Genomic DNA, 26813 nt, shown 5'->3' with positions numbered 1-26813 from the left:
TATTATTTTCCTCTTTGCAGCTCTCAGTTCTAAGAGCTCTCCTGCCACCCTCTCAGCCATGCCTTGTAAGTATGCATTAATACAGGTCTCCACCCCTTCCCAGTGCTTGGCTATTCAGTGTGTGCCAGCCTCTGCACCTCTCTCTTCTTAATCTGCCACGATCCTGAACATTTGGATTCTGAGAGACTGGGTAAGTGCCCTTTAAAAAGAAATTCAACCAGCTGGTATGAGCAACAGCTTAACTACAATTTTTTTCAAGTAGTGAAATCAGAGCAGAGGAGTTTCACGGAGTCTTACAAGGCCTGGATGGAAAAACAGGTTGGTGAACTGCACAAATCACTAAGATAGTCCAATGGTTCACAAGTGTCAAAAAGATCAGGGACTGGAGCAGTCAGGTGACTGGGTTTTCTCCTCACTATCAAGTCCTTGATGCCAAAGTTCCTGGGCTTTTTCCTTCCTTCAGTCCTTGTTAGCCTGACCAACAAGCAAACATTTCAGTCTGTAAGTAAAAAAATGCTTAGATACTACAAATCAGACTAACTCAGACTTGCTCAAAGAAGCACAAATACAGTTGATCATCTCATCTCCTTTCTGGTTTTATTTCTAAATAAGGATTCTCCAATAAGATTCAGAATACTAAATAGAAAGTCAGGTCATGGAAGATCTGAGAGAAATCAAAAACCTCTTTATTTGAAACTAAATCAGACCAAATGCACTAACCATTTCATACTCTAGTAGACATGAGGGGTCACTCACTCTTGCTCAGTAGGTAATTTTAGAAACTGGATTTATTATCTAATAGCAACACATTTTTCAGCTAGCTCAAATGCTTATGGAAAGAACTAAATACCAGCCACAGAGGTGTATGGAACCTCTGCACCACCTACTCCAACAGTCACTGTCTTCATTTCCACTATTTTTTGCCCATATTTTTCACACTGTAAGAGCACTTACATGTTTACATGTAAGTGGGGTAAAACTTCCAAGGATAACCAACCAAGTTCCAAATTTTGTGTAGCCTTCCTGTTAGACACTTCTTGTAACAGTTACTTACTTTGCTGATGGGTCATCTAATAGACCATGTGCTGTTAGACCTCAGCTACAACAGCAGCTATTTCAGAAGCTTTAAAAAGGAAGATACCAAATACCACTTACGTTGATTTCAGAAAGTTTATTGCACCAAATGCCGCAAAGAAATTGACCAAAATGATAGTGTACATAAACAACTATAAGAAAAAAAACACGTAGTTTGACATTGGTGTTCAGTCATTCCTAAAAAAGCCTATGTTCTCCAAACATGCAATAGCAACACACATTTTTCTACTATGGAAAACTTGCCATGTATGTCAAATTACCTCATTTGACCTCAAAGCTCCCACCCCCTCCCCCCCAAAAAAAATTTTTAAAAAAGAAAAAAAAAAAAGGAAATTGTCTAGACTAAATTCAGTAGTTCGGACTTGATTTTTATTTGGGTCCTTTTAATTGAAGTAGAAGTTATCCTTGAAGGGTGACCATTTTGCATAAACCTTCTATACAAGAATTTGATGCATCTGAAAAGAGGCTTTGACTTTAAGAGTAAAGATGCTTATAATATGGAGTGGGGAAAATCAATCTAAAATTCTGGAAGATGCCACCAGAAATGTGAATTACAGAATCAGTGTCTATTAGATTTTCTGGGAACAAAAGAAAGTTGTATAGCTAGTTCAGAGTGTACCTCACTTAAATTAAAATGTTCCAATCTTGGTATTGTTTGGGGTTAAAGAATCCATTTCAATTAAATTCTACAATTTAGCAGTTCATTCCTCCCCCATGTTTAGTCTTGCCTGAAAACAGCATACATTCTTTGAATTTCAGTGTGTAAACTGCATTTATGTGGGATTTTGGAAAGACTGTGCACTCCCACCTAACCAAGAAAATATGTATTTAAGTTTACAAAAAACCTACATAATACTGATAAAAACAACTTTGGAATATTTGAAAATTAAGCTACATTATCCATTTTCAACACAGCTGTACATTCATATCACTTTTCATCCTATTAAAATAAAACCAGAAACATGCCTTAAAAATGTCTAAAAAACACATCTGTAAATACTTACTGCCCTGTCATGCCACACCAATTTACATAAACATCAAGATGCTACCAAAAACAAGTTAAAGACTTCGAGTCAAAAAAAAGCCCTAGAAAGTGGAATCCTGTCAACTGAGGTAGTACATTTGGTGGAGGGGATATATGTAATTAGCTTTCATTAGTCTAAAGCCTTTTAAAGGTAATAAAGAGCTTTCATTTTGAATTTTCTTTCCCCCAAAACTAAAACTGTGATTGTTTACAATGTGTAATTTCTGAAGAGCAGCAAAATGTTAGAGAAAGCAGCAAGAATTATAAAGTTTTAGCCTGGGCTGAAGAAAATTCAAGTGCTTTTGACCATCGGCTCACATGCCACCACAAAGTTAACTGATATCTTGCCCAAAGGCAGATTTTCTTTTTTTTTTTAAACAGTTGATGTGGTAAAATCATGTCTATTATTGATTATGGTATTAATCTTGAAATCAGTGAATGTCTGCAGATCTCTGTCCTCTTTAGTAAACCCTGTGACAACAAAAGCACATCTTTAAGTTAGCATATATTTCTTTGAAGAACTGTCAAGAGTCTGCTCAGATAAAAACCTCACTTTAAAAGAGCTGGACTGACTTTTAATGACGTCAGCTACTATTTAAGAGTGACATGAAATAGAGAAAGTACATGAGGATTTCTATATACACTCAGAGAAGCAGTTTCATAGTCTTACACATGCACACACACATTCTCCATCAAGAGGGTAGTTTAGGAATATGTGACTTGCTCTATGGTTCATTCCTTGTTTTAACCTTGTGAAACAGAAAGTGATATCTGCTAAAAGCCATATGCAGAGGTAAATTTACTTTCCAGCAGATAGAATTCACAGACCAAAGATATGAAAAGTTTGCTTAGCTATAAAGCAGGAGAAAAAACCCTGAACCATTGAAACATTTTAGCCTTTTTAGACAGAATACTAAGGAGAAATATGAAAATGCAATAAAAGAAATATTTGGAATGTCAGGTCAGAAAACCAGCATAGAAGGAACAGCTTTAGAAGTGTTGTATCAGAATATTAAGTATCCCTCCACGTGGAAACAACCTCTTTTCACAGTAGGCCAGTCTACCTATTTCCCTCAAAAAGCAACACAAGGTTAATCAAGACCCCATCACATTTAAACAATTCACAATAAGCACATTTCATTATTTCAAATAATTGAAAGTTTACTGTAGAAAAGTCCAAACATCAAGATAGTAGGAAATAAAAACACTTTTAATAAAAGTGTGTCCCTTCAGTGTTAAAAATCTGTAACCACCAACAAGGAGAACTCATGACTGGTGACCCGGAGTTTCTTATTAGAATTCACTATTTTCAAGCAATTGTGTTGCCAGAAATTTGCTTGCAAGATGACAATTTCAGACACTGTATTCACAGTGGCTCACAACGGAATGGTCCAACATTGAGTTTTCCATTTAAGAATGTTTTGATCCTTTGTTCTCGCCTCAGTCTGGTCCATAGTTTCATATCCAGCTTAACAGTGCTTTATGCAAAATAAGTATTTTTTACATTCATTTTAATCAACCACGTGAAAACAGTGAAGTACAAAATTTTATTTTGCTTTCTAGAAACACCAAAGGCCAGTATCAACTAGTGGAGAAGTAGTTTCTGGTATCAGAGTAGTTAACCTAGTAAGGAAAGGCACCTGGATGATAGTTCAAGATTTCTGTAGAATCAAAAAGGGTAATTGCAAACATTCAGAGTAATATCAAATATTGGGGTTTGCCCCCACATGTCATTTTACTTCAAACAATATTCCTCTTTTATTTCTACTCAGAGTGACAACTCATAGCTGGAAAAAAGTAATACTTTTGACTAAAGGTTTGGTGGGGGTTGTTTGATGTCTTGTGTTTCCCCAATACGATTGTCTTCAGTTTGTGCCAATTGTTTGGTGTATGTGCACATGGACACATGCTCACAGCACTGGCATCGTTCAGAAGATTTTCAAATTCATACTCCTTGGAGATAGCAATATTTGATGACACCAAGACAAGTTTAGTTCCCAGGACCACAGTCATACAGCAAATCAACAGTTACTGAAGTTGCATCAGCAACAAATGTAAACTTGTAGCAGAAGTTCCATAAGGCTTTCCCACAAAATCCCTCTCCCAGAAGTCCATTCCATTCCACTTGTAGCCATGGGCCCATTTGAATGCCTCCTCATTAAAACAGAAGCAGCCACAGCTCTCAACCTCTTGTCCTTAAAGGGAAAAGTCACATCCACCTCACATACACCTCCATTCCCACATGACATCTGGCTGCTGAATCCAAGTTCCTTGTTCTGAGCCCATCACTTCTACTATACAAAACCACACGAATGTTCTGCAAGAAAATCACGTCCCACCAAATACACTTTTGTATTAGGAACGCTATATACAGAGTTAACAGCTACTCCTCCTCCTCCCCAGCAAAGAAACATACACCACACCACACTCACAAGCATAGTATTACGAAATCCATTCTAACCCGCTTGTTCTTTTAACTGGTACTTCATGGTTTTGAGCAGCGTTTTGGGTGGCAGCACCCAGTCTGCCATATAGTGTTAACATTTGTCCTTTGAATAAAAATAAAATGCAAGGATGCAGTCTCTTGATTTAAGTCAGAAGTGAGATTGTAAGAAAAACCTGAATGCCTTTTGTGTTATGTAAACTGAAGTCCTCCGATAAAACATCCGGTTGAAATCAGAATCGGAAGGTGGCAGAATGTACAGTCATCACCTGCTTTCATCAGTGCTCCCCTTTACCAGTGTTTGGCACCTCTGTTCTTCATTCAACATTCCCATTTTCGTAACTGTACTTTAAGGGAATGACTATCCTGAGAATTTAATTTATAAGAGTATTTGAGCAACATATGGGGAATGAGTACTTGCTATAGCAGCCAACAAAGGCAAGTCATTGGATTCAATCCTAGAAATCAAAAAAAAAGAGAGAGCCTTTAAAATAATATACAGTCACTTTCACAAGAGAAATACAAGATGATACTTTTCATCCACTTGAAAGAAACTGGAAGGGTGTTGCTATTACTAAGTTCATTTTTAATTATTATTTACTGTCAATAATCATGTACTACCAGTAAAGGTAGGTAAATAATGCTTAAAACCAGGAAGCATGTTAGCACTTAAATCAAAAGACAGCAAGCAGTATTACATTCTGTGCTATATAATCTTTTGTAGTTTAAATAAAAGATCTTTTATGTATTTGCTAAACTCTAAGCCTCAGCTTGTAGTGTTACCGGTGAGCAGACACCAATAAGCCCAGTTTAACAAAGTACTTGGTATCAGCTTATGGAAGATTGTGCATTTCAGGTTTTGAATATAACTCAGCTCACTACATAGTAGCACTTTCTTACAAAAAAAATGACCAAAAGCTGAAATTATTAATTATTATGCAATAACAGTTCAAGGAACATCTTGCAAGTACAATGGTCAGTTTCCCATTATTTCCAAAGGCGAAGCTGCTCAGAGGCCAGGATGTGTGTACATACTTATATATATTTAACATGGACACACACACAGAGAAAAGTGCTTATTTCACTGTTTCGCTATTTACAGCTATATTTCTGAGCATGAGATCTTGAACAGTCTAGAAAAAGATAAATTAAATTTATTCTACAGTGCTAAAAAACAACTTGAGAAAGTGTATTTACTTCTTTCCCTTTTTCTGCTGTCAGCAGGCAGATCCCTAAAGGTTATATGCCAATCAAATACTCTTATTAGAAGACAGCTGCTAAACAGGACACCTGTTCATTTTTCTACACCTGATTTTTGAGACCCTCTTGTTCCTTAAGATTCAAATGCACCCTTTTCATTCCAAAAATTTGGAAGTACTTTTCAGGATGAAGTTCTTATTAAGGAGATCACAGCAGAAGGGATTGTGTATGAATACTTAGATAACTTCCTAATGACCAAAATTCAAACTTCTCTTAATTTAAAATTCTCTTAATTCTGAAGATTTAAAAGTGACAAGTATTTTGTTGTTGCTGTATGTCTCCTCATTTTGAGATAGCTCAGTAGAACCCATTTTTGCAACTTATTAGGCACATGAAAGAGAAGTGTTAAATATGAAGCAAATGCTTATGAGAACAAGCTGTCAATACTCAGATGAAAAGGAAAAATAACTGCCCCAGCTTTTGCCATTGCTTAAGACTGATAACCTGCAATACTCACCCCAATACAATTCCTAGTTCTTTTACATGCACTCTTGTATGTCCTCGCAGATATTCTGAAAGCATTTTGCTTTTGAGATACATCTCTTGCAGTCTATCCTCAAGATGCATTATGCACTGTAAACACAGACCACAAACCTCAGAACAGCTTTTGCAATCGCATGCAAATATTACAGAAATGTAAGCACATCACTTTACCTTCTATCTTAGAAGATAAACTAAGCCTCCACTCCAAAATCTAGATGAGGCAACTGGATTTATTAAAATTCTGCCATAAACATTAAAAAGTTACACCACCCCACAAGGAGGAAACCCCTCATAGGACTGGGGCATTCCACTCTCCTGGGCAGCAAGTTTGTTGCACAAACTGCACCTCCATTTCCACTCACATCACTGCATTTCTGCCAACTTCAACAGTTTTAATGAGGTTCAAAACCACTCCAGATATTTTACTAAAAATTAAGGCAAAATTCTTGGGTGAAGATGTCTTTGTTATAAGTCAGTACTATTTTTCTGAAATACTTGGTTTAGACAACAGTTTCTAAAATGATAATTCTAGCTCTAAGGCCCTAGTGCCATTCAAGAAACTAAGACTCAGGACGTGGAAGACACCGGTACCCTCTTGGTCACAGAATTAGAACCCTTTTACTGACTGCTTTTCTGTAGCAACTAAGTTACAAATCCATTTTAGGCATTTGTTTTCATAATTCCTAAGTATTACTAGTTTAAAATTGCTTAAACATTTGATGCTGACTGCCAAAAGTAATAGTTCAAGTTCAAACATCAGTCTAATCACTCCGCTTTTCTTCCAGCAGTGGAATGCTAGAAATGCATATTATTTCTAAATACAGTCATGTGATTCATGGCAATTTCTCATATACCAGCTACAAGAGAGCAGATGAACCTTGGCTTCAAGGAGAGAGAGAGAGAGGTTATTCTGGCAAGACAAGGTCAGCAGGCAGCATGTCTTCACAAGCTGAGTAGGTAGGAAGTCTTATCAGGTATTTTGTTGTAGGACAAAGGTACATTCAATTTGATATATTCCTTCTTTTCATAGGGATAACCACTTCAAAAAAGTTAAATTAGGTCAGCTCTCTGAAATCAGGAGATGAAAGCAGGAAGCACATACAGAACGTCACATTATCAAACATATAATCAGACAGCAATTAGAAACAGTAGCACCAAATAGCTTCAGGCCATCATCCCATGTGCTGGAGCTGAATGAAAACCCTAAGTATTAGAAGTGAGACCTGGTGAGACAAGCTTTGTTAATTAAAAATCTAATGAGAAAAAAAATAGTCAGGCTTGTAGGTAGCCTAATATGTATTTTTCTGATCATCTGGAGCAAGATGTTTAATTATTCTTTCAATGAGCTAATATTGAATCTTAATAATGGAAAATAGAGGCATTTTAAAAAATATGCAACATGGCAGTAGAGTAAAATCACTGCCACCAGTGGAGGAAAGGCAGAAGGTTTTTGACAATAGTTTCATAGATTTGCTTCAAGCAAATTTTTCACTCAAGTCATTACCATCATAACACTTCTGATTCTGGCCAAAAGGAAAGCAAGCACCCTTATCTTTTCCATGACAGGCAACCCTCATGCAATAAGCCTATGAGCACTTTCTCAGTGGTTCAGGGGGGCATGCAGCTGATTCACAAAGTAGCAGTTCAATCTGTTTCAATTCCAGTATTTGTGTTGAGGATTCTGGATTATTTTGTTTTAAAGTTATGAGAGAGCAAGTAAGGAAGAATCCCACATTATTTTAAAAGAAGGTTGTTTACATCATATGATCTATTCCTTCTGCATACCAGCAAAGAATCAAAAGACATTTCTGCCCACAAGCTCGGCACATTAACCCATCTGGTTCAGTGACCACAAGTATTTTTTTTTTTTTATAAATATATTAGCTTCCTCTGCAGTTTTTCTCATTGACCAAATGGAAGAAAAGTCAAGTAACTTCTAAAAATAGAGAAGCAGCTTAAACTGAGCTTAAAGGTAAAACTTTTGACATATTGCTGAAATGCAGCAGTTGCAATCAGCACTTTCACCAGGGCATACTGCAAAGCTCTCTGCATCAGTCTGAAGTGGTACAACAAAAGTATCACCACTTGCCCTTTATCTGGTCTCAAATTGGGTTGTTTTCTGTTGGTACCACAAAACCCCAAAAATACCTACTCATCAGAACAGTAACTGCATGTAAAGAGATACACACTCCTAAAGGAAGCTTCAAACATACTGCACTGTGGTCATCTCTGATTGATGAGTACATCAATACATATGTTTCTATCCAAATTTAAATCAACAGAAATACTACTACTAAAATGTCACACTTCTCCTAGAGTTTAGGAACACTTAGCTTCCATGCACTGATGTTGTTTTAGCAGAGTTCCAAAATCTCCTGACAGAAGGATCAAAGTATTTCTAACACAAATGATGAAAAATTTACAAACAACTAGCACTGTCACTTCACAGTTCCTTTTTGTGAGAAAAAGGAAATAAAAACACCTGAAAATCATTCTGCCTCCAGACACCTCCCAAACCACACAAGCCATATGGAAGCTGCATACACAAATCCTAAGAAAACACTAGAAAGAACGCTTGTGTTGCAAAATCAACTACTCAGTTTAAAAATGCCAGGATTTTAGGTGTGACGGTGCTAGTGTTAAGATACAATTTCAACCACAGTTGCATATTTTTCAATGCCCAGAAGAATCCAGAGAAAACACTCAAAAATGTACCCACATATTTTGCCTAGCATTTGACTTGAAGAACTTAGTTTAATCAATACCACCAATTTAACTCAAAACAGTGCCAACCAATACTATTTAAAGCTATTAGTGTTTAGCTCTATCTTCCTCTTCCATCTGCTGGCACTGTTATTGCACAGGATTCCTACAGAATTTCTCAAGGCTATCTGCTGAAGGACAAATCAATTCTGTTTATTAGAAAAGGGGTGACTACTGAAAAAACACTCCATCTCACCTCACTAATAATTATGTGCTAAAAATTGAATTACAGTTATTGCAGTCAGACTTGCGGGTCACTTTGTTGTAATCACCAAAACCAGCATTACAGATTTGCTCTGATGAACTCCACTACAAAGGAGGACAGGAAAGGATGCTGTGAGATTGTTACTTTGTCATGTTGCATACTCCCTTTCTCTGCTGCAACCCACCCATTCCCAGGTGTCTCATCCTATCAATCCTATGGAGCCATCTGCAAAGCTACCCAAGACAGCACTTGCTAAAATATGCATAAAGCAGAAGGGTCAAGTAAACAAACAGGCACAGTTAGCTGGACTGAGGAAGAGACATCTACTACATGGGGTTGGATAGAAACCTCAAGAACAGGAAGTTTTTTGCCAGAACCGGGATTTGGTATCCATTACTGGACTGTAGCATGGATTCTTTCCAACATGTTGTAACAGCTCTGCATTATATCAGGCATTAGTTCACTGATATTGCAACACAGTGTACAGAACTCCATGTTTGCTATCTGAGCTAAACAACTTCCATTAGCTTCAGCCTTCAATAAAGAAATACTTACAAAGTCAGCTGGGACGTTCAGTTTGTAAAGCTGTAAAATAGACTGCAACAGACTGGATACTTGACTCGAAACCAGAACATCCTTGCCTAACTTCACACTGTCCATCATCTTCCTCTGGCTTGTAGCTACTTGTACATTCCATTTATCTGTGTCTGCAATAATGCAGACAGCTTCCGCTATGGGCTCATCTAGCACTGGATGCTGCAACAGAAACAAAATACAATTATGTGATACTTTCATATACATTTACACAGTTCAGTTTGAGGTTCTACTTTTATTCACACTGATGTAGCAAATAAGAAAGTGATCCAATGCATGGTTTTGTCCATTATGGAACCAAAGGTATCAAAAAATGACAAGGAATACCAACTTCAGCAACAAGATTTACATTCAGCATTCAGCAGCACTGCATCTGCCAATTTGATTGAAACATCTAATTTTCATTAGTGCCCGAAAGTCACTACTCAATTTTATTTTTCTTCATGTATTCCCCCTACCCTGAAGAGATTAGTTTCTTTCAAAATGAAAAAGTAATTACACTGATCCAGTGATGGTGAAAGTACATTCAATATTTCAGAAATATGTGAGGGATTTTATTATGCACAATCAAGAAGGGTATAAAAGAACAGCTAGGGTTGGAGGGGACCTGTGGAGATCCTCTAATCCAGCTCCTTGCCAAGGCAGTGTCCCCTAGAGCAGGTGACACAGGAACAACTCCAGGTGGGTTTTGAATGTCTCTAGAGAGGGAGACTTCCCAGAAGACTACTGGGCAGCTGGTTCCAGTGCTCTGCCACCCTCAGCATAAAGAATTTCTTCCTCAGAAGCTGAGGTGGAACTTCTTGTGTTTGAGTTTATGGCCATTGCACTGTGTCCCGTTGCTGAGCACCATTCTCTTGACACCTGCCTTTAGGATATTTATATGCATGAATGAGATGCCCTCTCAGTCGAGCATCCTCTGAGAAGAGAGATGTTCCAGATCCCTAATGCTCTCTGGGGCTTTCCACTGGACTCTCTCCAGTAGCTCCTCATCCTTCTTGACCTGTGGAACCCAGGAGTGGACCCAGCAATCCAGATGTAACCTCACTAAGGCTGAGTAGAGGGGCAGGTTCGCCTCCCTTGACCCGCTGGAATGCTCTTGCTATGCACCCCAGGAAAGCACTGGCTCTCCTTGCAGCAAGAGCTGCTCAGGCTCATGGCCCACTTTGTCATCCACCAAAGAAGAGCCACACTTTCACACCAGACCACTCTGATGTTCCTTAAGGAACAGACAGACATACACATCCCTGCTCTGGACAGTACATGAAGTCATGCCAGCAGGAGGATTCTTAATTGCTACAGAGAGAAGCTGCTGACAAAAAACACAGTTATTGCAGTGAAAGCTTAGTCATAAATTTTATAATTTAGGAGTACTTACAGTAGAGAAAGAACACAGCAAAGTTCTTATCTATATACAATTACCTTCTGTAGTCAGTCATTTCTGCTACAGACTAGCATCATACAGGCCTCAACATGACTTTACCTCACCTGCTACGCTAAGTGGCAAAATAAGATGTTTCAACTTGCATATAATTTTTCTGAAATATAGGTAATTTTGTCTGCTATTGTGATGGAAAAGAGAAGCAGCTCAAACTTCAAGTTTGTAACTTGAAGTTGCAAACAATCTTCCTTGTGTTAATCTTTGAACAGAAGCCTTAAAAGTAATAAAGGAAAGCACATGATTCATGCATGAACAGGTGTTGCATATAGTAAATTAAGGGTTTACATTTTCAAAAAGGAAGACATGGCAGGTGTGGCTGTTCAGAACAGGTAAGTAAAAAACATAATCTGCTAAAATAACCTGCTTCTGTAGATTTCAGTATCACAATTACTCTGACTCAGTACTTTAACTCACATGCATTGCATGAAGTAGATCTGCTAGCAGACACTGCTTGAGCTTTTCATCATTATTTATTCCATGCAGCACTAGATCAGGTATATACGTATGACAGTAACCACCCAGAAGTGATCTTCCAAAGTTTTTCACACATTGACTGCTGATGGTATTTGACCTGAAATACAGAAATACAAAGCCGGTAAGACTCGTGCTTGACAAACTGCATTTAGATTTTACATTAATGCAAAGTCATGTCTCCTTCTACTGCAAATATTAATCAACAGTTGTACTACAAGTACACATAAATGTTCACACCAGTAAACATCTACTGATGCCCTTTAAAACAAGAATTTCAAAAGCTGAAATTTAACAACATATTGATTTCTTCAGACTTGGAAATAAGCAAATTTATATGCACTGGAGTTTGTGGGATAAATGAGCTCCATGTTCTGCAGCTTACAGTTTTGCTAAATTTGAGTTTTCTTCAACTGCCATGCTTAAGGTAAGTTTAGAAACTGACCTTAAGCACCATCAAACTCCATGTGCATCTGGAATGCTCAAAAACTTTCAAATAGCCTGTCCATGTTTATTCCAAATCTGTATTTGACTTATAAAAATGTCAAATCTGGACAGTTATCTTTCTAAGCAAAGTTTTGCTTGTTCTCAGATGTTCTATCTATATTAAATATTTCAGTCAGTTTACATAAAAAGTTTGATCACATTTTTAGGCATTTGAAGTATACCTTTGTAACAAAACTTTATTAAACCTGTTCTGTCTCTGTTTCCTTTATGCCAAATCTACTTATAAGAATTCTAATTACATCACTGTCTACTACCGATTTGTTTGCAAGGAACTTAGTCAAGTTCTCAGATTTCAGACTTGAAACTTTAAACAACTCCAAAGTAGCTACAGCTTTTGATTCCATTTAGTTCTAAATTAATCAGACTTCTTTACCTTGGCAAAGGAAGTTCCACTTCTGCAAATTCTTCAAGCCGTTTGCTGATATTATCACGATGCACTTCATCAGGGATACAACAATCACCTTCTTCATCACTAGCTCCAAGAGCACTGTCTGAACTCTCATTCCTTGGAATGTCCCCTTCAACTCTGAAGGAAGTTTTCCTTCCAGAATCCCCATAGGGGACATCTTTAGCACCTACTTTAGAGGAATCCTGTTTGACAGCAGAATCTGCTTCTACGCAGTCAGAAGAATAGCTCTCCAAATTGCCAGAGCATAAAGTTCTATTTTCTTTCATGTTTGGCAATTTTACAGTTTCTATGTTATCTGTGGGTAAAAGCAGTTCACTAGATATTGAGTTAATTAAATTCACTTCAGTTCCTTTACTTTCCATATGTTGGTTAAGTATACTTTCCTTCTCCTCACACGGTGGGATTTGTGCATGACAAACATTATGTCTACTGATGGGTATAAAGGCAGCTTCACAACTGTCTCCTTGATTCTGAGAAGCATCCACAGTCAGATTTGTGGAACTTGAGGCACAATGTATCACCTCTGCATTTTTAATTAATGCCTTCAGATTTTCTTCCATTTCTCTTCTATGAGTTTCTAAGTCTGACTCTGGTGATGCTGAACTTCCAATCTGAAATGTGACCTTTTCTAAGTGTGAACTCCTGTGGCCAGACCTTTCAGGACAAGGTACAGCAGATGACCTACTAGAAAACTGCTTCTCCACTTTTCTCTCATTCTGGTTCTTGTTCTTCTTTGTATCCATTACATCCTCTAATTTAGATGATTCTTCAGAGTGGCAGGATATGATTCCTGTATCAGTGACAGTTCTTTTCCTACCATCAGCTGTTCCTTTACAGGAACTGCCAGTTAGACAGTCAACAGATGTTTCAGAGGTCTGACTGGTCTTCTCTATTGCTTCCCTCTTTTCTCTTGATGAGACTGGGACAGCCTGAGTGCTTTCTGGTTCATGCACCCCCTCTGCAGTACTGTTCTTACTTCCATCATTCTTTGGAGGTAGGATTGGAGGCACAAGAGCAGGGTCATTTTTAACAGTGACAACCACATAATCAGATTCTTCTACCTCTCCCTTTTCTAGTGCAGTTGTGATCTTGCTTCCATTTAGCACCTGCTCTCCTTCCCCAGCTTTGTCACTCCACGTCAGCTGATTCTCCTGCAGCTCAGAGCACCGGATGAAGTAAGTTAGAACATAGAGCAAGCGCTGCACCAGCTCCTTGCGCTTTCCAACAATCACAGTCCGAGTCAGTCTCACTGGAGAGCCTATGGCACCGTAGAGATCACCTACACAGGAAAGCAGAAACTTCACAGGTTTATGTTGCATTGTAATATAACTCATACTGTTCAAATTCAACACATTTTGAAACAGCATTTACTATGGACACAATCAGACAGTTAATTTCTTCCACAGTGAATTCATAAAAGTCTTAAACAAAGAGTAACAAAGGAAGCCATCTAATGCTTCTTACACCTGGCTTTTGTCCAGAAGGTCTTTTGTGAGCAATCAGCTGCTATTACTCATTTTCTTTCTGTTAAGAGCCACTAAGATTTAATTTACACAATGCTTACAAGACATTATCACCTGGAAACTGACACAAGGGGGCAAAGCGGAATGTAGGTCCAGCAAAACTTTGAAGCCAGCTATATACTATTTTCTATTTTTCTACTAATTTTCTTTCACATCAAAGTTTTTCTGTTTTAACCTCTGTTAAACACAGGCATTTTTACACAGATAAAATTTTAATTATGTTTTTCAGGACTAAGATATCAAAAAAAAAAGAAATAAATATTAACTTAATAAAAGAGGCTCAGAAAAAAAGAGGCATGTAACTACCTTATTGAGCAAGGCACGTGCTGTGTATGTGGGAGCCAACCTCACTCACATGAGCATTTAACTTTGGTAGGGGGAGTAGAGAAGCAGAAAATCAAAATACAACTGCAATATGAAAGGCACTACTAGATCATCATCTAAGTCCCTCTGAGAATGACTTACTTGCTACTTATTCTGCATAACTGCTGTCTTAACAGAACTAAAGTTGTACGTATCCTACTTTAAAATATTTCTTTGGGAGAGTGGCAATTATCTTCCAGCTGCTTTTAATCATCTATCAGCCAAAGGGTTCCTACTCTAGAGTTCTGGGAGAAGTAAACATAGACCGTCAGTAAGGGAATGTTCACATGCCCTATTGGTAAAAGATCAGCTAACTCAGAGAAGTGTCTATTCCCAGGATGAGTTAACCCAGTTGTCTTCACATGACACCCATCAGAGAACACTCATTAAATTGTCTTTGGCTAACCAATCTATGTCTGATCTCAGCAGCACATGGGAGACAGCTGGCAAACGCTCCATTTTCTTCAGCTACCTGCAGTGTGGAAAACAGGCTTCTCTACCCTGAGGTTTGATCAGCTACCTGCTAATCTATCAGACTGCTTTCAGGTGCTAAATCCTTCCTCTGGGCTGCTCAAATTCTGTTCTGGACAGAGCTTGCCATCAGGATTTTGTACTAGACCTCAAGAAGCAACACTATATTAAGAGTTATAAACAGAGCTTCAGAAAGGGTTCTTCCAAGGGCAAGGGGGACTCTGGTTTCAATGCTAACACAGCAAAAAAAAACTCCAAAGAGCACATTTATGTCCAGCCTCCTTCTCACTATACACATCATAAAAGGAATAAGGCTCCCAACTCCATTCCTGCAAAAAAGGATCAATGAGACAGTAATTCCATGGTTTCTCTGTCTCCCCTGCTAAGATCTGCCATTTCCCACGATGCCAGTGATGCACTGGAGAGGCTCCTGTGGGGTGGCATCAGTGGTGCCATCTTCCTTCAGTTAGGGACACCCTTGCAACCAACCCCAGAGCCTAACAAGCCAGCAAATTCATTCTTCAGGAACTAAAAGTAGTTTTTCAGACTTCTTCAGATTTCTCAATTAATCTCAAAGGCTGGTAGGCCACAAGGACAAGCAATATGGAAACGAAACTGGAATATATTGTTTTACTTTTGAGTTGAGCACAGTTGCTATGGAAATCAGATGCAGGCTTCATGCTCATTTGCACAATTGGCTTTTATATAAATACTAATAAGACAGTGCAACAAGTCAAAATTGTGATCTTTGTTAATACCATTAGATTGAAACTGGTGTTTAAGAGACAGTATGTTTTCATGACATGTACTAATTGTATTAGTACATGTACTAATTGTATTAGTACATAATTGCAGTTGATATGTAATGTGTAATGAAAATACAGGTCTGAAGGTGGAAAGACAGGTACATCAAAATCCTGTCATTTCCATTTGTAAGACTTGATTTTTTTGTTTTTCTTCCCTCTTCCTAAAGAAGAGGACCAGCAGAGGGCAACATCTCCCTTTCACAATCAGCTTTTGCAACCACAACAGTAACAGCTTCTTGGGCTTTATAACAATGAAACAAAAATCAGAGAGCATTTTGAGTTCAGGCACTGAGAACTTGGCAAGACAAAAAGAGAAACAGACTCTTGACTAGTCACCAGTGGTGACTCCTGGGAACAACCACAAGAGCTACTACTGAGCTTACGCCTCCAGTCCAGCTGGTTTTTGCAACTCCAGGCCTGGCTCCGTCCTCAACACCACAGACGCACTTCTTATTTCCCCTTCAGTCTAACCTCTGCACAATGTTTAAATGACATCTTAAACCAGGAAACAATTCACTACAATTACATGGCCAAAGTAGCAAATCTTTCATAGAGGTTACTGAGGAAAAGAAGCCTGAGACAATCAGGAAAAGACAGCACCAGCATCACAGAGTAAGTCACATCATTGCCTCAGTGTGCACGTGTGTTATTTTGCATGGCAATATAGTACATCAGCTAAAGTGAAGGGTTGTTTGATGTCAGATTTTCATCTGCTGCCAAGAAGAGGAGGAATTTTCAAATATTTACCACTGACAGAATGACTTTCTTAGCTTTCATTCACCTACTCATTTGACATCAGTCATCTAGTCCCTTGTATCAAGATAATTTACAAGCTATAAAACATTTGTCAGACCAGCCTGAGGCACAGAGCATAGAAAAAAATCTTGCCCCAAGCCCATTCATGTAACAGTAAGTGAATGGAGCTACTGCCAGTTGCCAGACTTCTGATTTATTGCCCTGCTTTCTATTCTAGTTATGTGAGAATGAGACAAAGGGAGGTAGCCAGTTTCAACTACAAAGGGCCTCCAAGGCCCAGGGAACTCCTCTCAATCTAGTCTATTTCATCTTGTTTTTTCCCAAACTGCTCAGACCATTGACAGCACTTGCACCATCTTAATACCTCTATTACAAGTTAACCAGTGTAACAGAGGATGTCAACAAGGATAAAAAGCAGGGCATGCAAAGAGGCCTCCAAATGCTCTGATTAATGAGGCAAAAGACACCCGTTGGTAGCAGGAAATGTGACCTGGATTACAAGTAGTCCTTATCTAAAAGGAGTGGATGCACAAAGGTGCTTGTTAGAGAAAAATCCGAAGCTTTCCAAAGCATACTGACCCAGCTGTGCCCAGAGAGGGTTGTATGGGTGGGATTTTGCCAGCATGTTCACAGACTGGGATGTGCGCTTCTCAGAGAAGGCCTTGATGGGAGGATGGTCAACTGGCATCACTGTCGGGACCCACGCCAGGTGATATGTCAGCACTGCGGTCAGCAAAGCAGCAAAGAACCTAGGAGGAAAAAAAGTTTAAAAAATCATGTCCAAAGTAACACCAGCAACAGAACACCCCATTAAGTGCTTTAACATAGTCACATGCACTGGGAAGCACAAAAGCTTTTTTTTAAGAAAAAGGGAGTGAAGGAAGCTTACTGATTTTTGTTGATCTGTTCTATCAGAAAGGTAAATTCTTTAAGAAAACGCTGGCATAGCTGATTCTTTTCCAGGGTGCTGGACATCATATTAAGCCACACAGGCTCTGCAATCCTTGGAACAGAATATAGGTTCCAGATGGTAACTCTGCTCAAAGAAAATTCCCAAGAAGTCAGTGTTAACATGCATGTTTCGATTCTGCAAATAAATATAAGTAGCCCCTTTCCTCTTCTGTTGTCCAGATTTTAGATTGCCTTTTTTTTTTTTGTAAGATCTAGGAGACTAAACAAACTGGGAGAGTTTTTGCTCTTCCAGTAATTACTAGTGTTCAGAACACTAGTCTGTTTAATTCATATTATCAGTAACTCAGTGTCTTCGTATGAGTTACATATGTGGCTTCCCTTTTTTGCATTCCCATGTGAATTTCATTCAGAGAAACCATTCAGAAATAAATTTGAGAGGAACAAGAACCCATTCTATTCATTGCATAGATTCATTTCTACATTCCAGATGTTACAGAACACCTCCATTCCATTACAGCCTTGTCTCTCTCCTGGGCTGACTTTCTTAGCCTTTGACCATTCCTTCCTTTCTCAAGTACAGAAAAGAGAGCTTTTGACTGCAACTTTCTTGCCAGTTACATTATTCAACATCTATGGCTAGGAGTAGACACATCTATCTGCATGAGTACATCAATCCACCCAACTGTACAATCATCAGCAGAAGCCAGCTCTTGATGAGATGTTTAGACTTTAACTGACAATCCCAGGAACACGTGAATGTAACAGAACTACTTTCATTCGCGTTTGGAAAACGGCTGAGCTGGTTTTGCTAAAGTTTTCTGAAAACATTTCCCCACTAACCAATGCAGAAAATTCATTCACACTAACTGCAAGACTGTCTAAAATACAAGACCTTACATTCAGTTGCTTATTTGCTTTATTGCTGAAAGTAACAAATATCTTTCATGGGGCATGAAAAGTGCTCTCCTTGTAATTCAGAATTCCATCAACTCACCTGAATTCTCCCAGGGCATCCATGACACGGCTGATATAAACCTGCACTCTCTGGCTGGATTCTGCTATTTTTCTACATGAGATCATGGCCTTGATTAAGAGTTAAAGACACAAAACAGCTGCTTAAAGGATTCACATTCTCCATCTTTTCAAACTTCATTAACATGTCAAAATAACTAAGATCTTGCCCCAGTCCTATACAGTCACTCAGGACAACAACAAATGCCAACCTCCCTCCACCTCACAGGAGAACAATCCCTAATACTGGACAAGGGGAGAGAAGAGAACATTTCTGAAAGGAAGAAGACAGCAACAAATATTTTGTGTCTCTTTCAGACACTGCATGAAAGGCAGAGTATCATCATTTCCACAGTCTCTAGGGAGTCAAGAAAACCTCAGAGTGAAATATGGCAAGAACGAAAGAAAAAACACCCATAGCATAAAACTCTCCATTCTAATTCTGTCTAGAAAAGAAACTGCACCTCTTTCAGCACATGCTGAGTTCCTACACTGGGCTCAAGCTCAAGACTGCATGTGTAAGGAGGGAGGCAAGCTTGAAACCACGCACCTTCTCCCACTCTTCATCTATCAGATTCTAGAATACTTCATTCTGATTGACATTTTTCCACATTATGCCAAATTAGTATTCTGTACCTTTTCTATTGCATATTTCAGCTTGTTCATGTGAGACTCAAAAAGAGGAAAGTGAGAGAAAAAGAAATCCTGGAAGTTTCTCTGTGCTTCTTCTTTTTCAGGCAGAGAAAAGATGATGCTGATTGCAATTTTTTTCCTCCGAACCATTGCAGGATTGGAGCTGCAGGTTTCATCAGCCATACTAAACATTTCTTCAGTGGACCTGTAAGAAAAATTTGTTAGGACAGTTACCTGTGTACTGAGAGATAATTCAGCTTCTATCCATAGCTCTCTATATAGTGGAAGGCAACTCATTTGTAGGACTCCTTGACTGACTACATAAGGCTTTGCTGTCACATGTTTCTGAACAGAAGATGCCTGACATTTTGATGGGTAAGTCCTGTGCTTATTCAAATAGGAAGAAGACAATCCCCAGAGAGGCCTGGTGTGAACACTTTCCTCTGAAACAGAACTAATAGATTCCCTCCTGGATTTAACTTTGAGGGAGATGAAGAAAAGGGAACACAGACACATCACACAAAATCATAACCAAAAAAGGTTAAAAGGTAACTTTGGAGCTGTGAACTGCATCCAGCACTCGAGCTCCTCTCTAGGTGCTCAGCTGCATATCTATGATGCTTTTGAATCTGGACAATTGCTTATGAGGGAGGTTGGGAAACATGTAACCTATACTATCTATATTGTTCTGGCATCTTAAGATAGATGTCTGCAGTTAACCATACAAAATAAAACTTTGTATTTTAACTGAAGACAAAATGTGACCACCTAGTAATTACTGTGAAAACACAAACTTAATGCCTACAAATACATGTTTGCCCAGCTCAAAATTCTGTAGAAGAAAGCTGTAGCTTAGAAAGATTGTTTTCTGCTTAAAACTATAAAAAATACCAGAAAGAAAAAAACACCCATCCAGTGGCTCTTTTACAACCATTATTATTTCCCCAAGTTCTATTTATTTCCTTGATAGTGTAGTCACATTTCTTTCAATAATTCTGTCTCCTCTCAATACTACCCATGGGTTGCTACTAGGATCAATACTGCTCAATGTTTTGATTATCAGCCTGTGGATCAAAACAAATCTTCACTGAGTCCACAGATAATGTCAAATGGGGGGAAAAATGTCAATCAAGGGGACAGCAGTGTCCAGAAAGGCTGTGGAATCTCTATCCTTGGAGTTTTTCAAGACTAAAAAGAGTCTAAAAAGAGTTAATCAAGAGTCAGGTTCCACAGACACCTAATGTAAATTCCAAGCTACTGCTTTGCACAGGCAACTGATTTGGATGATCCTCACAAGTCTCAGGCCAGCATAATTTTTACTATGATTAAACAAAAGGGTGGCAAATCCCTCACCCTGTTCTTCTATAAATGCTAGCCTTGTGGTGCTAGATATTGATACTGCTGGATTTACAATTTTTTTTTTCTTGAAGAGTCTTGATCAATTTCACTGAAAAAAACCACCATATATATATATATATATATATATAATGTGTATATATAAATAAGTAAAACAGTATGGGAAAAATGTCTGTTGGAAGGAACTTCAACTGAATAATGGGTTTTAATCACTGAGAAATTACAGGAGAAAAGGATAAAAAAAGTCAAAAAAGCCATGGAGACATTCTAAGCAGCAGCTCATCTGGAAATAGCTTGGTTTTTGAGTTTCTTTTAAGTTAAGACTGCAATACCAGTGAGTGGTAATTAAAAGTTTGAAGTCTTTTCATATCAGAATTATCTGGAAATGGAGTCTGTAGTATTTATAGAACACTATGAAGCAATTAACAAAAGGAAAGAATCAGGGCTAAGCACTCAGTCCATTCTAAAAATAAGTGGTTTACAGTTTAATTGGTTTGACAAAGTTAAATATACAAAAAATTCTCATCACAGAGGTATGAGTCCATGAACACCGGATAAAACACACAATTAAACCCCAGCAAAAAACAGCTTGTGGGAAAACAGAGTTCAAGACAAAAACATAACCTCATCTGAACTTCAGGAACTCGCATACAGAGACAGAAATTCCCAAGGAAGTCAAGAAAGGATGGTCAGTCAGCATCTAAGAAACATCACAAGCTTTTGTACTGCTTCCCAGGAACAGAAATTGAGGAATTTAGGTCTGAGAGAGAAGCCTTTTCAACAAAACTGCTAATCTAGCTTGCTTGCCAATCGACTATGTGGAGTTCCAACCAAGACATCTCAATTTCTTTGAGCTATTGGCCTAAAGCATCAGTCACAAAGACTATAGAATCTTGGCTGTAACAACCTGGGGTGCAAACTGTGTGGCACTGAAGTATTCAACCAGAAGCTTATTGTTTCTTTAGCAAGTAACGAGAAAGCAAGTATCTGAAGAGGCTTTTTGGCTTAGAAAGAATCCCAGTTCAAGAATAATTCTAGACAGTAAAAATAATGATGTGCTGTTTCCAGTATCTTTCCCCACACAGGTTGTTTAGTGGGAAAAGAACCAACAACCCTCCTCCGGACAGTGAATAAGCAGCCCAAAGAGGCTTTCTTCTAGACAATTTGTAACTTTGAGAACACTTTGCAGAAATTTATATTTGTGAGAATTTGGCTATTTCTTAAACTGGGCTGAAATGATCTTATTTACCCTAAATGTTTAAACCTTTTTACATGGGCTGTTCTCAGCCTTTTTTCTTTAGGAAACTAGACTAAAAGGTACTTCAGTTTACTTAAAGCAACCAGTTTATTCTCAACTACAAGTATGATTTAGAAAGCACAACTGCTACATTAGTACTATGTTAAAAATTCTTCACTAAGAATATCTAGAAAAAATGCTGCAAGTGTCAGTTGACACTAGAGAAATAAGTCTTTTCAAATGAGGTTCAATTTTTATTTTTAACTGACTTAATATTTTAACTGGCAGCTTTTATGCTTCTCTTAACTGAAAAGGAAGAGAGACCAAATAGCATGAATTTCTTGTAGGTCTCCACTAATTCCATTCTGTCTCTGGGTACAGGTGGATGAGTACAGAGAGAGGATAATCAAGAACCATTTGCTATTTTGCAGATGACAAGGGAAGAATTTGCTTATTAGCTATGAAAAGTCTGCTGCATTGCATGCTTTGTTATGCCACTGAGCTACAAAAGCTAATAAAATTCCAAAACAGAAGCCAAGCTTTTTGATCATAGCTTTTTTTTTCTTCCTGTTTTGGCAGAAGTCACATCAGGAACATCCTGTACCAGCCAAGAGAGTTGTCATGGCCTATTACTCCAAAATTTCACTAACTGCTCACTAGTCAGACTTCATCATAGTATTAAATCATTATGGCAGCAGTGCTGTTTACGGTCCTTTTCATCTCAACAAGATGCTCTGCTCCTTCAGAAACAATTTATTTTTCAGAATATGGCTTCATACACAGTCTATACATTCACACAATGTTAATACATGGCCTATGTATTCAATAAAAATAATTATATTCCAAATTGGGCTTTGAAGTTCACATTCAGCCAAAAGTTCATCTTTTTTTATATTGGCAATCTTATGTAACATACACAGAAGATAGACTGAGTCGAGAACATTTAATAACAAGGTTTGTGCTTTTAAAGATAGGAAGCTTAAGCTCTCAAACAGTTGTTGTAAGAAGAAAGGTGCTACACTCACCACCTTGGAATAATTCCATTCTCTAAACTGGTTGTCTGACTTCGGAGCCAGCGACGTTGATAGCTGCTTGATGATGATGATGAAGAGCTTGGAGATGGAAAAGGAGTAACCAGAAGACTGCTCAGAGATGCTATGAAGAAAGCAAGAAACCCCACATACAATGAATCACAAAGAGTACTGGTTAAATACTTTTCTTCATACTCTTAACACTAATGTCTCACAAATATTGCTCTTGCTTGCTGATCTTTTTCACACAACTCACTTGCAACAGGAGAGAATTATTTTAAATAAATCTTGCTGCTTCAGGACATTAACTTGTTATAAGGTAGGAGATCGTCCCTACTAAAACATACTGAAATGTATCTTATTCTCATTAAAAGTGTTCTCTCCCAGAAGTTGTTGCACTCCCATTACAATAGACAGTATGACTTCTGGTCTTCATTTTCGTATTCAGTATAAAAAGCCATTTCTTTTCATTTGCTCTAGTAAAGGCTCCAGCCAGCTCTTCCTCCAAATTATAAACTGGTTAAGAACCCAGAACATGGTGGCTGTAAACAAAGAATATAATTGCAAATATTTTTGCATGAAGGCTTGGGGCAAATGCAGAAGGCAAACCACCTAGCAGATAAAAACAATTATGGATTTACAGGTCATGAGGTGTCTATATTTCAGGTGAATCACTGCAGCCAAGAATTGTAACAATTACAAAAGCAGGCAAACAAGATAGACAGCAGATACCTGAGCGAGCAATGCCACTGTCTCTGTCCTCATTTTGTCCTCTGCTAGGCATATCAACAGGTGTGCTGTGTGCTAAAACAAACAGAGCAGATCAACAGAAAATATTACATAATTCATCATACTATTTGTCAGCATTTAAAAACAATGTTTAAGTTTAAAGGTCATACACCACAAAAATTACATCCCGTACTGCTGCTCAAAATCAGTACGGTGTGAAGAGAGGTGGCAGCAAACAGTAGCCTATGCTGAGTATCATGTCACCACAGGAAGGTTACTTGCCCGATGTAAATGTAAAAACATCTCTAAGGGGCTTAAGAATTTGAATACAGTCTGCATTATCAGAAATCAGAACTTTGAAAGTGAGGGCTGGTGGTATCTTCATCAATCTTGATAAACTCCGAGTGTGCAAGATTGTCCTTTGACACAGGTTGAGATCAGAATGAAATAGTCTAGCACGAGCTCCATTAAAAACTCCCGTTTCACTTGCTCAGCTGAGATTTACTGTCCACAAAGCCTCACAACAAATATTCAGTCTATGTCAGATTACATCCAAGTGTTAGTAGTGAAGAGTTACTCAAATTGTAGAGCATGCAAGATTTGCAAATGCTGTGAAGAAACTGCATTGGTATTTCAGTTCACATTTTTGCAATTAATAGAAGTAATTAGGCCTGAGATCTACCCACCTGCATGGATCATCATTCTGCCTGTAAAAAGAGACTTTATGTTGCTTAAAGTTTTGAGAATGAAAGAAATTAATATTGCTTAAGGAAAAGAAACCCTTAAAGCTTCCCAGACTTAGCTCAAGAATTTTGAATATCTGCCACCAAATTAAAAAGTAGCAAGAGATCAGAGAAGAAAAAGCTGTACACCAGCAAGACACCTGCATGTTAGCAAGAAACCAGCAACAAGCCAGGAAACATAACATCTCTAAGAAACATAAGGGCTAATTCATCTTTAAAAGACTGCATAAAATACCTTTAAATAAACACAGTAATTTAGCCATCTTTTCAGAAGACATGTTTTTAAGTATATACAGATACACCTGTTGTCACTATTTTAGCCCTGTTTCTAGAGACTAATTATGCATGTCCTGCAAAGATTCAGAAGGAGCTGGATTTGTGTGTGCATATGGAGGGGTCACACTGTGGCTGGCATTCCACACAAACCTGCAAAGAAAGAAGCACTGCGGATGAGCCGGAGGGGACCTCCTTCAGACACACCCTGCAGCAGTTTGCTGCTACACAGCTGTAACACACCTAGGAAACAAAAGCAACGTAGAGAAAATGGGAAAAAAATGAAAAAAAAAAAAAAAAACAAAAAAAAACCCCAACAACCACAAAAGCAGTAAAAAACCCAAGGAGGTGATGTACTGGGAAAAAAAAAGCCAAAACTGAATGAACAGATGGCCTTGTGTTGTCAGAAAGAAACAGAACCTGGAAATATTTACCTAAATTACTTCCACTGCGACAGGTTCCCAAACCATTCTGATTGGAGCTCAGCTTTCCCAGACCGGGATCTTGGTTGATGTATTCAAAGCTATCTTGCAAGCTAAAACAGGGGGAGAAGCCAGTATTCCTTGAGAATATGATCAATAGGCATTAATATTAGCTTAAGAATTAGGCTCATTTTATAAAAAAAGAAGGCTGAACATGAACTTTAAAACCAAATTGAAGGACAAGTAGGTTTCTGAAACTGGAAGGAAATGGCATTTATTTTTTATATTTGAATTACTGGAAGCTTCTTTCTATGGCATTTAAGTTTCAGTTTATTCATATTGCCCATTTTGGGGAGGAGGTACAACAGAACAGTGTATTTGTTGAAGGAAACAAAAGTGGGATATGGGGACAAAGCATTCTCAGCATATCTCTTCCTCATCTTCTGATAGCAGTAAGAGATGGAGGTTTTGATTGTCCAAAGCACCTAACCTCTGAACTTTACTGCATGCCCTGGACAAATTAGGAAGTAGAAACTTGGAGATTTTTTAAATTAAAAACTTGGCCAGCCTAACTAGGATCTATTAAGAGAATTCTCCACAGCTGCCTTCCCGATTTTCTACCAGAACTACAAAAGGAAACAGACAGACAACTGCACTGGCTGGGAAAGGAAAGAAATTATATAAAAAAAATATGTTCTTACTTATTGTTGCTTCCACTGAAGCTTCCTACCCTGGCTGAGAAGACTTTACTTATCATCAGCTGTGGGGGAGAGCTGAAAGGATAAACAGTCATTTATTTCACTGAGTCATCAATTCCAAGTGCCTGACAAGACAGTGCATCACAGAAAAGGACACTCACCGTATGTAGTGAATTTTCAAGGTGGAGCCTTTGTAACTCATTGCCACTGAGCCAAACATCATTTCTCCCAGCATATTGACATCAGAGGCTGGTCTGGTGTACTACACAGACAAGAAGATGGGAACAGCAAAGTCACAAATAACTTGGCATACTATTTCAACTTACCGTAGTGTCACAGTGATGCATTTGGAATGGAGAACAAAGAGGTTCATCTTTTTCATGCAGAGAAGATCAGTGTGCACTCAGTGTGGGTTTAACACTGTGGATTTAGCAAGTACAGCAGGAAGAAATCCCACATTCTTCTGACTAGATGAGCAGTACTACCCTTGGTCTGGGGGGACCCACGAGGGCAAGACAGAAAAAAAGATCTTCTGCATTTCCAAAAAAATAGCTGTGTCCAGCAACATTTCCATATAACAGAGTGTTTGATGATGTTATTTGTAAATGTTAACAGGACTTGGACTCTGTGGTGTGGATCCCCAAAAAATAAACTGCCTTCCTTATTCAAATGAGTAAATTCACTTTCCCTGCCCTTGTGGAAATGTTTTTTATTGGAAAATGATTTATGACTATACTTAGAAATACAGTCTTCAGAACAGTTGCTTATTTTGTTTCAAAGACTTATCATCAATAGCAAATACAAAGAGAAGTTTTTTAATTCTGAAGAAAATCACCTTCCAGTTAAATATAATTATTTTCTTTTCCCACCTTAACCTATACATTCTTCAAACTTCATTCTTCTAGGTGAAATGCTAATGCTTTTACTAAGAAAGAGACAAAGCACCTAAAATTTAATTGTTATAGTAAGACAGTCTAAAGGAACTCTTAATAAACCACGTTCAACAGCCTCTTCAGAACTGACCTGAACCATAAGCAGACATGAACAGAGAACAGTATAGTGCTTTTTATGACCTTCTTATGACAAAATGTATTAGATATATTTCACAACTCCTTGAAAGATAAGACCAAGATAAACTAAAAGGTTAAGATACACCC

At 38.2% G+C, this 26813-nt stretch overlaps 1 protein-coding gene across 7 annotated transcripts in view; it reads right to left on the bottom strand.

Moving 5' to 3' along the window:
• Positions 1-1156: 1156 nt before the first annotated feature.
• Positions 1157-26813, bottom strand: part of FNIP2 (folliculin interacting protein 2) — a 64564-nt gene continuing 38907 nt past the window's right edge. For 5 of the 7 annotated variants that reach the window (XM_064417504.1, XM_064417499.1, XM_064417503.1 and 2 more), the window contains exons 4-18: positions 25818-25918; positions 25660-25731; positions 24971-25071; positions 24690-24779; positions 23524-23595; positions 22786-22915; positions 19171-19372; positions 18518-18606; positions 17501-17647; positions 17191-17360; positions 12657-13971; positions 11720-11876; positions 9829-10029; positions 6280-6395; positions 1157-5020 (exon numbers count right to left, since the gene is read on the bottom strand). In XM_064417504.1, the coding sequence (XP_064273574.1) occupies positions 4942-5020; positions 6280-6395; positions 9829-10029; positions 11720-11876; positions 12657-13971; positions 17191-17360; positions 17501-17647; positions 18518-18606; positions 19171-19372; positions 22786-22915; positions 23524-23595; positions 24690-24779; positions 24971-25071; positions 25660-25731; positions 25818-25918 (3042 nt within the window). In that variant the 3' untranslated portion in view covers positions 1157-4941. The remainder of the gene's footprint in view (positions 5021-6279; positions 6396-9828; positions 10030-11719; positions 11877-12656; positions 13972-17190; positions 17361-17500; positions 17648-18517; positions 18607-19170; positions 19373-22785; positions 22916-23523; positions 23596-24689; positions 24780-24970; positions 25072-25659; positions 25732-25817; positions 25919-26813) is intronic. The other 2 variants (XM_064417502.1, XM_064417498.1) reach the window with 1 other exon arrangement.

The sequence above is a fragment of the Passer domesticus genome, chromosome 4 (genome assembly GCF_036417665.1).
Source record: "Passer domesticus isolate bPasDom1 chromosome 4, bPasDom1.hap1, whole genome shotgun sequence".
NCBI lineage: Eukaryota > Metazoa > Chordata > Aves > Passeriformes > Passeridae > Passer > Passer domesticus.
The sequence above is the reverse complement of the archived record's forward strand: the minus strand, read 5'-3'. Positions and strand labels throughout refer to the sequence as shown.